This window comes from Micromys minutus (assembly GCF_963924665.1).
Source record: "Micromys minutus genome assembly, chromosome: 5".
NCBI classification, from domain to species: domain Eukaryota; kingdom Metazoa; phylum Chordata; class Mammalia; order Rodentia; family Muridae; genus Micromys; species Micromys minutus.
Window position 1 is genome coordinate 76,017,718 of NC_137974.1, and position 14,670 is coordinate 76,032,387.

Sequence of the window (14,670 nt, forward strand, 5' to 3'; positions counted from 1 at the left end):
AAAAACCTTCTTCCGTGTGTGCTGTTTTGTCAAAGGCAGGCCTAGAACTTGCAACAATCCTCCTGTCCCCTCAGCTACTTTCTCTGCCTCCTGCTTGCTCACTGTTTCCTGCTCAGGGCAACGCTAGTCCACGCTCACTTCTGTGGGCTTGTTCTTTAAAGATCTGCGTTTGTACACTGGCATCTTGGATTTGTGTCCACCCCTCCCCTCTGTCTCCCTCTCGCTCTCTCTCCTGATTACTCTCAGAACCACCTGGTTCCCGGACATCAGTGTGTCATGAGTAGATCGTCTGATTCTCTTTACTCCGACCAATCAGAGACGCCCCCCCACTCACACTTCGGTGACTTGAGCTGGAGTCTGCATGCTCAACACTGGTCAGAGTTGGGCTCTTACTGGTCAGACACGATAATCCACCATCATTTGTGCTGTGAGCTTTGTTCAGGACGGCCCTCGATACCGACACCCCCCCACACGCCCTCATAAACTCACAATAACTTTATTACCCAGGGTGGCCCTGTTCTCTGTGTTTCAGCCTCAAGCCCCTGGGATGCCCTGCATATGTTAGCCTACCCAGTTAAGGGAGCCTCGATTTACTGAGTGCTTTGGCTGCATGCGTGTAAGTGCACTGTATATGTGCCCGCGGTGGGCAGAGGAGCGCTTTGACTCCCCTGGAATGGATATGGGTGGCTGTAATGGGTGCTGGGAACCAAACCAGACCCTCTACAATAGTACCCAGTGTTCTTAAGCACTGGGCCATCCCTCACGCCCGCCGCCGCCGCTGCTGCTGCGGTTGATGTCATCACTATTGTTATTTTTGCAGCAGGATCTCACAGCATAAAGCAGACCAGCCTTCCAGCCTGCCTCCCGAACGCTAGGAGGCATTTCCAGTCTACGGTGGCTTTCCGTGCACACGGCTTAGGCTTTTGACGTTGTAGCGGCTTTTCTCATATTCTGCTCATAATATTTTCCCTTATTCTATTTATGGTTTTACCTTCCTGGTATTTGTTAAGTCCACTGAGTTAGACTCAGTCATTACATCAGATCCTGTGCTACCTACTCAGAATGGACCTTTTAATCTCTCCAGTCAGTACTCTGGGTACCCGAACCCTGTACCTGCATTACAGCATCATGGCCTCTATCCCATGCAATAATTGGTAGAACAGCCTCCCCCCCATAGATATTTATCCCTCCATATAAATTGTATAAGTTTGATTTCTTTTAAAAAATGGGAGGAAATCTGACATCCTTTTGGACAACATGATTGAATTTATATCTTATTTTCTTTATTTTATTGTTTTATTTATTTTTTATTTAGTCCTTATTAGCTTTTAAATATTCATCACAGAAGCCTTATGGATTTCTAGAGACCTTGTGAATGATCATATCATCTTAAAAACCCTTCGTGTCTTAATACAATTGCTGTTTCTTTATAGCAGCTACTGATGTCTTCTGGTTCTATTCTAGACAGCTGCAGGGATGGGGGTTTTGCCTTTTCCCAAATTTAAAGGGAAAGCCTCTTGAAAATTTTGGTGTAAAACCCTGATCATACCATAGAACACTTTATTCATACACACACACACACACACACACACACACACACACAAAACACAACACACCCTGCCATTGAGAACTCAGGTGTTCGAATCATGAAAAGCGAGAGAAAAACATCTCACCAATTTAAGAGATGTCCATTTCTGGGTCACTTTTCTTACAGGTTACAGTGAGCACATTTCCAGCTTTTCTAGAGAAACCGTGACAGTTGACCCTAGAGCATGAGGCCATGGGCTGGCATTCTAACCCAGGGAGGGAACTCGTCCACCAACCTTTTATTAGCACACATCAACCCAGGACCTCCCATTCTTATCCCAGTCACCCACCTGTCAACCCCCAAAATAGCATGTAGCTATTGGGTGCAACACTCACAGCCTGTCTCTAAGAGCTGGTAAAAATAGGAGAGAATTGTATGTACAAATCTGGCCACAATGTAAGGCCCTCTAGCCCCCTCTGGATTACAGTAATGTCCTCTGGCAGATACATGAGCCCAGTAGGTACGAAGGAGGCCCAGCTGGCACGAGAGGGGAGTGTCTATAATTAGAAACTCTAATTATGACTCCCGTGTTTAGAGAAATGATGCACAGATGCTCACGGACCAGATACCATTTGAACACTGCAGCTCATTCTAAACGGAAGATGAACTCGGGATGAGGGCTGTTCTAAAAAGGGCTCGTTCACAGTAATCGGTTACAGCAGGGAGTCTGGACTTTAGACAACAGATGAGAAAGGACCCATCCTTGGGGGAAACACCTTTCATCTCCATAGAAAAAAAGTTAATCTGGGCTAGGGACAGAGCGAGGGCATACAGAATGTGTGCACCTGTTTGTAGAACCTTGGGTTTGATCTTTGGGGGGGGGGGGAGTGTGCAGGGTGAGTTCTTTATACAGAATACAAGTTGTCAGCGCAAACACCTATGTATTCTTTCATTTGCTGTTCTTACAGCATTCTTATTTATTTATTCAATGTGTGTACACTGTAGCTGTCTTCAGACACACCAGAAGAGGGCACCAGATCCCATTACAGATGGTTGTGAGCCACCATGAGGTTGCTGGGAATTGAACTCAGGACCTCTGGAAGAGCAGTCAGTGCTCTTAACCACTGAGCCATCTCTCCAGCTCGCATTCTTCCTTACACTTAGGATCTTTCAGAAAACCCTTTCCCCTGGGCAGGAACTGTTCACAGCTCCCCCTTCCTTTCTGCTAAGGAGAATGATACCTCCTTTGGAGCTTGTCTTAGTCACAGTTTCTATTGCCGTGATACATCACCATCACCAAAAGCGACCGGGGAGGAAAGGGTTTATTTTCCAGACTCCTCCACACCACAGTTCATCACACCAGGCAGTTCTGGTGCTTAGTCAGGGCAGGAACGTGGAAGCAGGAGCTGATGCAGACCCCCCACCCCGCCTAAGCAACCGCCCCGCCTAAGCATGGTACTACCCACAATGCACTGGTTTCTTACACATAAGAGCTAACACGGTCTGTCTAAACCTGTGGGTCACAACTCCTCTGGGGATCAAACAACCCTTTCACAGGGGTCCTCTAAGACCATTGGGGACACAGATGAGGGTCACCACAACATGAGGAACTAAAAGTCTCAGCATTAAGGTCGAAATCTTGCTTACAGCTTGCTTGATTTTTTTTTTTTAAGATTTATTTATTTAATGTATCTGAGTGTTCTATCCACATGTATGCCCAAATGCCAGAAGAGGGTATCAGACCCTATTACAGATGGTTGTGAGCCAACATGTGATTGCTGGGAACTGAACTCAGGACCTAGGGAAGAGCCCCTAGTGCTCTTAACCGCTGAACCATCTCTCCAGCCCCCTACAGTGTGATCTTAGTAGAGGCATTTTCCCAATTGAGAGTCCCTTTTCCCACATGACTGTAACTTGTATCATTTTCTTTAAAACTAGCTAACAATACGGTTTTGTTAACACTGTTTTGTTTTACACACAGACACACACACACCCCTACCTCTTCTTTCTTGAGACAGGACCTCCTGTTTCCCAGGCTGGCTTGGAACACACTTGAACTTCTGTCTGCTTCTACCTACTGAGTGCTGGTATCCCAAACATATCCCATGCCTGATTTATCAGTCCTGGTGACGGAACCTCGGACTTCATGCATCAAAAGCCAGCTTTCCTTACTGCCTGGCTTGTCTAAGACCGTCTGTACTGTTTATCCGCTATCGCTGTACTTAGAACTCATTCACAAACGTTGTCCATGTACCCTCCCAGTTAGTTTGCGATTAGTGACGGGACCTTAAATGCTGCCGGCCTCCCTACCGTCTCTCAAGTAGCTGGAATAGACAAATATGAACACAATCTTAAACTCAGGCAATGATTCTTGTCCTGTTGACAAGGGGCAGTTCTGTGTGGGCTGGGATCCAGGGAGCAGCTCCGTGAGTCTCCTGTTCAAACTGGGGAAGAACACACCTTCACGATGACGCAACCGACTGGGCGGGGCTTCTAGAAGATTTCACATCACCCTAAGCAGGCCTTGGCAAAGGCATTGCATAAAACGGCAGCATCCTCACCTGGTTCCCAGCCTAAAGGTGGCTCATGAGCCCGCGGCCGCGAAGTACAGAATGTCAGGTGCAGGCAGTCCTTCCTAAACTGTTGTCACAAAACCCCAAACCACCCACCAGCTGTGAGGACCTACTGCTGACTTTGCTGAAATTTCCTCCCCCAGAGACACAATGATAAGGAGACCTCGGCTGTGGCCGAACTAAGCAGAGCCGGAAGGAAGTTTATCACGTGACTGCCCAAACTGAGAAATTCAGCATGAGTCAACCAGTACGTGTGACGTCAGAGTGCGCTGGTTTCCCAGTGGTCATTCTGAACTTACTGTCGTGAACACAGGCTCATTTGGCAATGACAAAACTACATGCTGTCGTAAACAAGGGAGCGGCAAATACTCATCTCCGTGGATTTACCTGAAGGGAACTTTTTCTAAAACATGTTCTTAAACTCCTAGACCAGGCATCCCGATACTGTCAGGAATTATTTTTCCCAGTCACCAAAATATTGTATTTCATTCATCGTCAGTGTGAACGAGCCACAGACCAGTAAGGCAAAGCACCTCGGCCTTCCCTTATCCCCAGAGAGGGTCCCGTGTGTCCCAGGCTGACCAAATCCTCATGATTCTAGGATTTGGACTGCAGGCATGCACCCCCATGATGGTTTTCCAAAGCCAGACATCAAACCTAGGGTTATGAACATGTCAGACAAACTTCCTTCCAACCAAGTCCCATCACAGTCCAGTCCTCTCACTGCTAAAAAAAAAAAAAAAAAAACGCCTTCCCCTCTCGGGGGTTTCATAAGGATCAAAATTACAGTGTTCCTTCTAAATTATAGCCTGTTACTCCAAATTAAAAATGGTGTCGACTTGCTCTGTGGGTCCTGGAACACTGGCACATCCTAACAGGAACCTTAAACAGTAAGAAACCAAACATGTGGGTGGCCTGTCTCCCTGTCCCCTGCTGGCTGAGTGACCTGGAAAGGAGCTGCTCAGCAGTCACTTAGACCTCCTTGGCCAACGTCCAAACCCCAGCCCTTAAACAGCTTCCTTATCACCCAGAGCTTCTAGAAGTTTCTCAATAACATGGCATGTCCTAGGTCGTCAATGCTCACTGAATAAAATGCCCAATTGACTTTCTTCTCTTTTAATAAAAGCATATTCATTCATATGTCACCTGGGCAGTCTGAAGAGTGACATTCAAGACCAGGACCCAGGGTGCTGATCTGAGCAGCCGGTCTTCCCTGTTCACATGTGAAGTTCACTGCTCTGGACTGGGACTCGTGTGCATCTGGGTGTCAATTTCTCATCTGTACAATACAGATAACGGTAACTCCCACAGAGAGACGAGGCCCAGCTAATGCTAACATGGATTATTTATAAAGTAGGATAACCACTAAGAAGTAAGCTATTTAGCCTCGACAAGCGCAGAATCCCCATAGAACTGGTCGTGAAAATCAGGAAAGGACTGGATTATTTTAGAGAAAGCACTGCAGGAGAAGAGATGTAGTAAAAAAAATAATTTTTCTAATGTAAGGTGGTGTAGTTAATATTATAAGGCACTAAAAACAAATGGCATCTGTTACCAGTTTATAAAACAGGGCTAAACATTTTAAAGCATTTTAGACACTCAGAGGTCTCTTCATCTTGCAGGACATAAAGCCCTTGGTGTGGTTTCAGCTTCACAGAAAGAACAGTGGCTTTCGCTGTTCACAGAACCCATTCAACTGAACGGAAGGTGCCCACTGGCCCCAAACCAGTGATTTACAGTAGCCCATCCACTGCTCCCTCAGACATGAACACTAAGAAAGTTGGAGAGAAGTCATGGGAGTATATGTATACGCATATAGTGCCGTGCTCTGTGGCACAGTCCAGGTGACCCCCAAACCTTTAGGGGCAGCAACCCCTCTTTCTCTTTGCACCTTCTGACATACTTACTTCTAAGTGCACATTACATTTTTAAGGGAGAAACAATACTTACAGAAATCTGCAGTTACTGGTAAAGGCCTTGAACCATTAAACACACGGTGATAAACCCCCTTCAGCGCAACCTAAGTAACATAATTAAATCGCTTATGTGCCTGAATCAGGAGTCCTCCGACAGTAACCAGACATTAGAATGTAACACTAAGCAACACCCAGACTCTCCAGAGGCCCCCAGGAGGAGAGGAAGGACTCAGCTTGCGGGCAGGATTAACTCAAGTTTCAGAACAATGACTCAGCTGGAGGAAGACTAAAGGCTTCCGGAACCCTTTCAATGAAAAAAATCGGAGCAGTTGAGAATCTGTGGTCAAAGTTCAGAGCCTACCTCCCAGAGGGAAACACTCCCCTCTCTTCAGAGGGGCTTTAAAGCAGAGCCCCCCTTTCCCAGCACAGGTCCCTTTGTCTCCGGTTTGGGGGTGGGGGGCATAGGGTTACGCGGGGTTCGGCTTCTCTAGTGGCTACTTCCGGAGACTGAAAGTTTTCTCACCTTCTGGTTCTTTTCTCTTAACGATAATAACAATGAACTTGTACCAAACACTGCTTGTATTTTTTTTCTGTGCAAACACTTTCCCGTGTTTGGAGAATGCGTGTACAGAAGAGCGCACACAAGACTTAAAGGTTTGGGCTCCTCTTCTTCTGCTTATGCAGAACCCGGGGAAAACTAGGGAACCAAGTGTGTCAGGGTGTCTCGATAAGATTTTTATGGAACACCACCTGAACACAAGCGAGACTTTGGAGACGTTTAGCGTTGCCACCAAGATACACAGCTCATGTCGTTAAAGCCAACGAAGTGTTCACAGCATTTGCTAGTAGTATTCATGATTTAGAAATTTTACTACAAGGCTGTCTCCGTGATAGGATCTTAGGGAGAGTGTGACTCCTGCCTTTGGTGTTCTCCAGCCTGAGACTGGCACTTCCAAAGTGTCAGCTGTGTCTTCTAAATGCGCGACAAGCATGGACAGACTGCAGAGGACATTGCACGTGGTTAAGAGAATGAGGATTATATCCAACTTTGGTGCCTCGCTCAGCCCCTCTTGAGTCTGACTCTCGCTGGTACCCGGGAGGGGCAGTCCTGGATTTGTTTTTTTTTTTTTTTTTTTTTTTCTTTTTAAACTTACTCTAGTGTTACTATGATGTGATCTAGGGCAAAGAAACTTACTACAGTGGGGGGGTGGGGGTGGGAACCACACCAACCTGCTGCCACCCTCCTGGAAGCAGGAAAGTTAAAGGCAGAGGGGGACCGCGCAGAAGGTTCTAGAAGTTCTGCAAGCCGCATTCGCTCGCCGCTCTGTCCGGCCGGGGGAGGGGAGCCCACCCGGAGCGCGCCCCCCGCGCGCGCCCCCGCCGCCCTCACCTGAGCTCCAGCTGGTCCAGGCTCTCCAGCAGGCGGCTGGAGCGGTCGGCCATGGAGGACGAGCGGCAGAAGCGGCCCTCGTGGGCCTTGGCGTTGATCTTCGCCTGGGCCATGAGCTCCGGGGGTCCTCAGCATCCGCGGGCAGCAGTGGCGCGGGCCGCACGTCGCCGTCACCGCGGGCGCCGCTGACGCGGACGGCACCGCCCCCACCTCCCCACCCCCGAGGCCGCGCGGCCAAACAAGGGCAGGCGCGGGCGCAGCCGCCCGCGCGCCTGGGTGGGGGACCCTGTCCCGGCGCGCCGGGAGCCTCCGCCGTTCCCCCCCAGCACCCACGATTCACAGCAAGGACGTTGTGGGTGCAGCTCGTGACGTGAGGAGAGCCGGAGACAATTCAGTACGCCCTAAGAGCAGCCTCGACTTGCCCGACCTGTCCGGTAACTAGGCGGGCTTCGGAGAGTACAGGGACAGCCTGGACCACAGGCTCCAAATAAGGAGAAGCCGAGTGCATCTGTGTTCTCCTTTCCAGTGAAAGGACTGTTGCTTTCACGCATAACTTGTTTAAATCCTCGGTGAATTATATTCAATAGGCTCATATGTCAGAAGCTGTAGAGGTCAGTTAAGGGATGGAGTAGGGCTGAAATACAAAGCCTAGTCTACTTGCTGTGTTTTGTCCTCTCAAGGCACAGGGTACAGAAAATGGTGAACAAAGTTCATTTACATCCTTTACTCAGAACTCAAAGCCATCTGATTACTGAACAGAGACAAGCCCCTTAAGTATTTCTTGTCCCACTCCCCCCACCCTGAACTCATCTTAATCCTAACGAACGGTGCATTATCTTGGCTTCAGTAAATACTGTCATCTCACGACACAACCATGAAATCTGAACATTTTGTGGAGGTCTTGAAAGTCTGAGCTTGGGCAGGTCTCAAGTCTAATGCTCTCCTGGAGGCTGAGGCGGGGTTGTGTACATTGGGCCAGTGTGAATTCAGGGCTAGGCTGGGTAGCCTCAGCAAGCACCTGTGTCAAAAAAATAAAGGGGGCTGCAGACATAGCTCTGTGGTATAGCATCTGCCTCTGTGCTAGGTTGGCAACTAAGCCAGGCAGATGTGGTGGTTTGAATGAGATGCCCTCTGGACACTTGGACCTCCGACACTGGGGAGGACTAGGTGTGGCCTTGCTGAAGGAAGTGTATCACTGTGGGCAGGTCTGAAAAGACTCAAGCAATCACCAGTGTCTCTCTGCCTCTGCTTGGGTTTGAGATGTGAGTGCTCTGGACATGTCTCTAAGTCCAATTAAATGCTTTCTTTTACAGGTCGCCTTGGTTGAGGTGTTTTATCACAGCAGTAGGAAAGTAAAACAGCAGGCATCTTTCAATGTTTGCTTTAATGTGTCACAAGCTGAGCACGCTCGGAGGCATTTCCAGACTAAATTGCAACGGGTATGTTCCTGTCTAAAGACGCGTCTATGCCGTTTTCCTTATATAAATCACCTTAACGGAGCGGGCTTTGGAGCGGGCGTGCTCCTTATGATCCCTCAGTGCTTCCTGAGTTTGTGGAGAGCTTTGCTTCGGTAACAGCTCCCGGATCTCTTCCTGCCCGGTGCAGGTTGCAAGTCTTTGTCTTTTACATCCTGGCTGTGCTTAGTTTGGCTTCCGCAAGACAGGTAACCATTGGCCATTACAATTTTCAGGCACCAGTTCTAACATCAGAGTCCACCTCGACCTGCCAGCCCTACCATCTCGGGGGCTCAGTCTTCACCTGGATGGCTGTGGATCCTCGTCTGCTCTCTCAGCATCTATCCGGCTTGCCTGCCCCGCCCCCCACGTGAACCCTCAATACAGTATTCAAACACGGGAGACTCCACAAGCTCCAGTGCTCATCAGAGTAAACAAGGCTGCAATCTCTCAAGGTCAGGGGCCACCTTGTATGCTTTTCACACGGCTCTTTCCTCATCAATGGAATGGTGCCTATCAGTAATCCCAGGAAGCTGGAGACTGACCTAGGCTGCACAGCAAGATGCTGCCCCAGATTAGATGTTCCCCAGAGCTGCATGTGAGCTCAGTCCCAACCCTGTACATCACCCTCCCTTTTTCAGTCAGCACATTATCCCTAACAGATACTGTTTTATCTGCTTACTCATCTGATACTGTTCATGTTGCCCACTCTCCACATCTGGGCAGTAGAGGGACAGGCACGCTTATGATCACATCTCGGGTACTACAAGCAGTTGCTGTCACATGGTAGATTCACAGTAACTTGTGAAAAAACTAATGATGCAATGAAAAAAAGCCCATCAATATTAGAGATATACTTGCAGATAATAATCTACAACTCAATTATTAATGAAATTACAAAGCAGTAAGTTTGTAATGTTTTAAATCACTTGGTAGAAATGCAGTGATGACAATATTACCTCTTCATAGGAGCCTCAGTGAAATACCCCCTTCTTGTTAAATCACAATGTCCAGCTGTTGTCTATTACAGCCCAAGATGCTGTGCACGCCGTGTGAACTGCTAGGAGTCCCTGCCCTCAGGCATGCAGTTGAGTGCTCACTGTGCACACAGAGCCACATTAACACAGAAGCTTCCTAAGAGACTACCGGCTCCGAGCTTGGATGAGCTCTACATCTTTTAGGGTTGCCCTTCTTGCTATTTAGCAAGCTCCTGCAAACGTGTTTAAGGTCCGAAGAGTACCTTATGGCCTTGCTTGACACCTTAACATAAAATGTTCTAGCAGTCTGGGATACACAGTGACACCACCTTAAAAACAAAAACGGGGCTGGAGAGATGGCCCAGCGGTTAAGAGCACTGAGTGCTCTTCCAGAGGTCCTGAGTTCAATTCCTGACAACCACATGGTGGCTCACAACCATCTGTAATGAAATCTGCTGCCCCCTTCTGCTATGTCTGAAGACAGTGTACTCATATAAATAAAATAAAAACAGAAGAAAAATAAACCACAGTCTGGTTGATTTTGCAACTGAATAATGAACTCTCAAGTTATAATATCTATTTTAAAAATCTATGTATGGCTATTCAGAAAGTAGAAGAGGAAACTGATGTCAGAGGCCATTCCTGGAGCTCACTAGCTCCTCTAGGACAGCCCAAGGAAGGAACATGAAAAGACCAGAGATTTGATTTTATACGAAATCATTCAGTGATGCAGAGAAAAGACAAAATCCAAGCCACATCTCTGTCTTAACCAAAAAGAAAAGCTTCATATTTAGAATTTTGTTACTTTGTCTTTTTGAGGCAGAGTCTCACCACAGAGTGGTCCTCCTGACTCAGACAGACTGAGTACTGAAATCATAGGCATGCCCAGGTAGAGAAATATTAATATTGACAAATTATGTCTCAAAAATTTATGACATTTCTGCCCAAATAACATAAAACCTACACATCAAGGCAGTCTGAGATGCTTACTCCCAATGAAGCTTCAACCCTTAAGAACTAAATATACCTTCCCAGATTAAACTCAATGAAGAACTAGACAGTCACACAAAGCTGGGCTGGGGAGATGGCTCAGTGGTTAAGAGCACTGTCTGCTCTTCCAGAGGTCCTGAATTCCAAATCCCGCAACCACATGGTGGCTCACAACCATCTGTAATGAGATCTGATGTCCTCTTCTGGTGTGTCTGAAGACAGCTACAATGTACTTACATGTAATAAATAAATCAATCTTTAAAAAAAGAATTATTCCTGAGTAGACAAAATTTTAACATTTCTTTAAAAGTATATTTACAAAAAAAGCAGAAAACAATTTAAAAGGGTTTGTATGAATATAAAAAAGAACTTTAGATTTCAATGCATACTGTCAAACTTCTAAGAGTTAAGTACTGACAAAAATATGTTCATATAATGTTATACCAAAATGCCTTTAAAAATTTGCACATGTATCTCTCTTTTTTAAAATAAAGTTGAAAGAGAAAAAAAAGAACTTATACTAAATTAAGTTTAATTCTATGTTTATACTTTGGTATTCCAAACCATACAAGTCTGAAAGGGGTATAAAAGGTTTCATCTTACTTGCTTTAAAGATGTTTTAGTAGCAATGTGCAACTCTCATCAGAGCAAGCACACAGCTGACAGCACATGGAACATTGCTGACTTGAATCTATTTCTGTGACCAATTTCCATTACTCTTCTAATAATCACAGGCAGTGATCTCCAAGGTATAGTACACATTAGGGTCACACAACACACAGAATTTCTGGAAAAACTGAATTATGGCGCCTTTTATTTATATTCATTTTTATTCCTAAAAAAATAAAACAGAGCCCATTTGAAAAGTACAGAAAAAGATGCAATGCTAAGGAAAGACAGAACTTGACACACGCTTTTCCTTTGAGAAAATGACTGTAACCTAAATGCATGAATTCTAAGTTACTTGGAGAAATGAGACAGCCATCATTAGAATATGGTTTATGTTTTCTGTTCCTTATAGTATTGGCATGTATTCTGTTCCTTCCGTTCATTTTTTACACAAGAGCACAAAATACAAAGCAAATACAAGATTCTGAACATAGAAAAGAATAAAACATGTTTTTGATACATTTATTCCAGTAGATTTCTGGCCTCCTGTAGAAAACAAAGTCAATTCATTTTCCTGAGTCTCTTCAAGCCACTGGATGTTGTGTGGAAATATCTTAATTACATCTCCTCGAGACTTCTTCTAATAGCTTCTTCTAATTCCACATCTGTATTTAAACAGAAAAAGATTTTAGAACAGGACAGAGAACAGACAACTTGTCAAGTAGCAGCAAACTTACAATAAAGTCTCATATTCTGAAACAACACTTAATGGCACTTCAACTCTGACCACTAACGTATTTCCTAAAAGGTTCAGGATGATACATATAAAAAATGCAAATGGTTGGTTGCTGGGACAGCTCAGGGGGTAAAAGCCTGGTGAGCAGGGTTCAACGCCATGGACCCACATGGTAGGAAAAGCAACTGCCCCGAATTGTCCCCTGGCCTCCACAGGTGCACACATAGCACCATACATAGATACATGTAGATTTATGTCACGTCAATATGTGATTGGACAGTGAAGAGGTAGGAGGAGAAAAGGGAGGAAAACGGAAGAGGAACGGGATTGAGAAAAAAAAGAAAAATCAAGATGGAGTGGGAGGAAGCAGACTTAGATTCTGGTGGCTGTAGATACAAATATTTAAAAGAATTCTATAGGTCTTTATCTCATATGAAAGGGCAGTTTGTATCTGTCTATTACATGTAATCTTGATGTGTAGAGGGTCTGTGAACTGAGAATCTATTATATAAACCCGTTTGAAAAGTTACCGGGCTTTGAAGTGATGTTTGTGACGGCGGTGGAGGAAAGAAGACGCCAGGAGGGTAAGCACCACCCAGGACAGAGGCAGCAGGGCAGGCGGAGTGAACTGCTTAGGAAGGGAATCTTGTGATCTTGTGGTGGGGCCGTCGTGCAAACCGAGTGACAGAGGCTATGTGCATAGCTCCATACTAAAAGCTGCACCCTTGGAGCAAGGGCCAATAAAGAGATAGGCCCTTTTATTTTTAATATTTACTGCAACAGATACACACTAAAGAAAATGCAACTATAAAGAAATAGAATCCAGATGTGGTGGCACCAGCACTTGAGAGACAGACATGTGGAGCACTGTGAGACAAGCAGCTAGGGTTACAACAGTGAGCTATCCCTTGCCTGGTGGAGTTGGGATGATGACAAAGAGCAAGCCAATAAAAACAGGGAGGTCTCTTGAGTTTAGGGCCAACCTGGTTACACAGTGTGTTCCAGAAACAGCGAGGTAATACTACAAAATGACTATTAAATTGACTTTCTATTTCTCAACCATATTTCAATAAAACTCAGGGGAAATTAGCTTGGATTTGTAGCATGTAAGGCACAATGAAGCTATCTGCAACATGGCATATAAGAGGTGTGTATTAGTGAGAGAGAGAGAGAGAGAGAGAGAGAGAGAGAGAGAGAGAGAGAGAGAGAGAAACTGATATTTATTAACTAAATGCATATCATATACCAGAAACAAGAATACAATACTAGAGGCATGGAGATGATTCAGTGAGTAATGTTACTGTCACAGGCTGAGGATGTGACGTTACATCCCCACAACCCATATAAAATGAGCTGCTGGGATGAGCTTGCAGGCCCAGCACTGGGAAGCAGACAGAATGGCAATGCAGTCTAAAGGGCAAGTTCAGTTCAGATTCAGCAAGACACCTGTCTCAAAAAAACCAGACACAAAGACGGAAGGACAGGAGAGCACTGTGGGATTTATACTGCCCCTCTTCACTGGCCATGCCCTGACTAGCTTGTACTCTTAGGTAGACAGTCTCTGCTCTCAGTGTGGGATCCTGGACTCAGAAAAAGCAGAACAGACCTTACAAATTAGTTTGTCTGTTTTAATCCATGGCTACCTGAAACGTTAATGAAAAGCAGCCAGCCATCTACTTCCCCTGAGAACCTCTCGGGACAAAACACAGGGTATGTTCTGTGGAGCAGGGGGATGTGCTGTAAGCCAGAAATAATAACCCAACACAGACTGCAAAAAAAATATGGTTTTTGCTCATACAATCAACCATTAAACCCTGGGAAGAAGACTCTTAAGAGCAGCAAAACTACAGCTAAGAAGTGGCAAAAAAATAATCTTCTCACTGGGTGTTCCACAAGGTGAGGACCTGTATTAAAGAGTGGCAGCATTAGGAAGGGAGAAAACCACTGGTGGAAAGGAAAAGAAGAGAAGGGTAATTAGGGGAAAGTGGAGGGGATCGTATCCCTGCCTTGGCAGAGGACACTGTGGGTTGAAACTGGACAGAGGCATCATCAGGAATAAGGCACACTGCCATGCTCCTTTGATCTTCTATAGACATAAAGCTGGTGTTTCGAATTTACCAGTGATACATTTAAGGTATGTTCTTTTGGACTCTGATTTGTTAAATGTTTGAGACAGGGTCTCATGTAACCCAGATTACCAGATAGCCAAAGATGGCATTAACTGTCCGATTTTCCTCTCTGTTAACCTCACATCTGGTTTTATGCAGCTACTGGGCAAGCACTGAGCTATGTCCCCAACATGTTACTTGAAATGTTTAACAATAATTCTTTCCCTAAACTAAGAACCATAAAAACATTCAATGTCCTAACTATAGATTGTAAAAATAACAAAATCTGGAGAGGTTCTGAAATATACCCACTTATACACAATGCAGATGACCAGAACAGCCAGAAACTCACAAAACTCAGCTCAATGTGTATCTAGTTAAAATTCGAA

General features: G+C 45.5%; 2 protein-coding genes across 2 annotated transcripts in view; both read right to left on the bottom strand.

The window, feature by feature from the left end:
• Positions 1 to 7,460, bottom strand: part of BAG2 (BAG cochaperone 2) — a gene marked incomplete at its 5' end in the record, with an annotated part of 9,851 nt that extends 2,391 nt beyond the window's left edge. The window contains 2 exons of the mRNA XM_080917473.1: positions 3,839 to 3,972; positions 7,408 to 7,460. Coding sequence (XP_080773599.1) covers positions 3,839 to 3,972; positions 7,408 to 7,460 — 187 coding nt within the window. The remainder of the gene's footprint in view (positions 1 to 3,838; positions 3,973 to 7,407) is intronic.
• A 4,190-nt stretch (positions 7,461 to 11,650) lies between these two features.
• Positions 11,651 to 14,670, bottom strand: part of ZNF451 (zinc finger protein 451) — a gene marked incomplete at its 3' end in the record, with an annotated part of 47,429 nt that continues 44,409 nt past the window's right edge. Inside the window, exon 15 of the mRNA XM_080917173.1 lies at positions 11,651 to 12,102. Coding sequence (XP_080773299.1) covers positions 12,056 to 12,102 — 47 coding nt within the window. The remainder of the gene's footprint in view (positions 12,103 to 14,670) is intronic.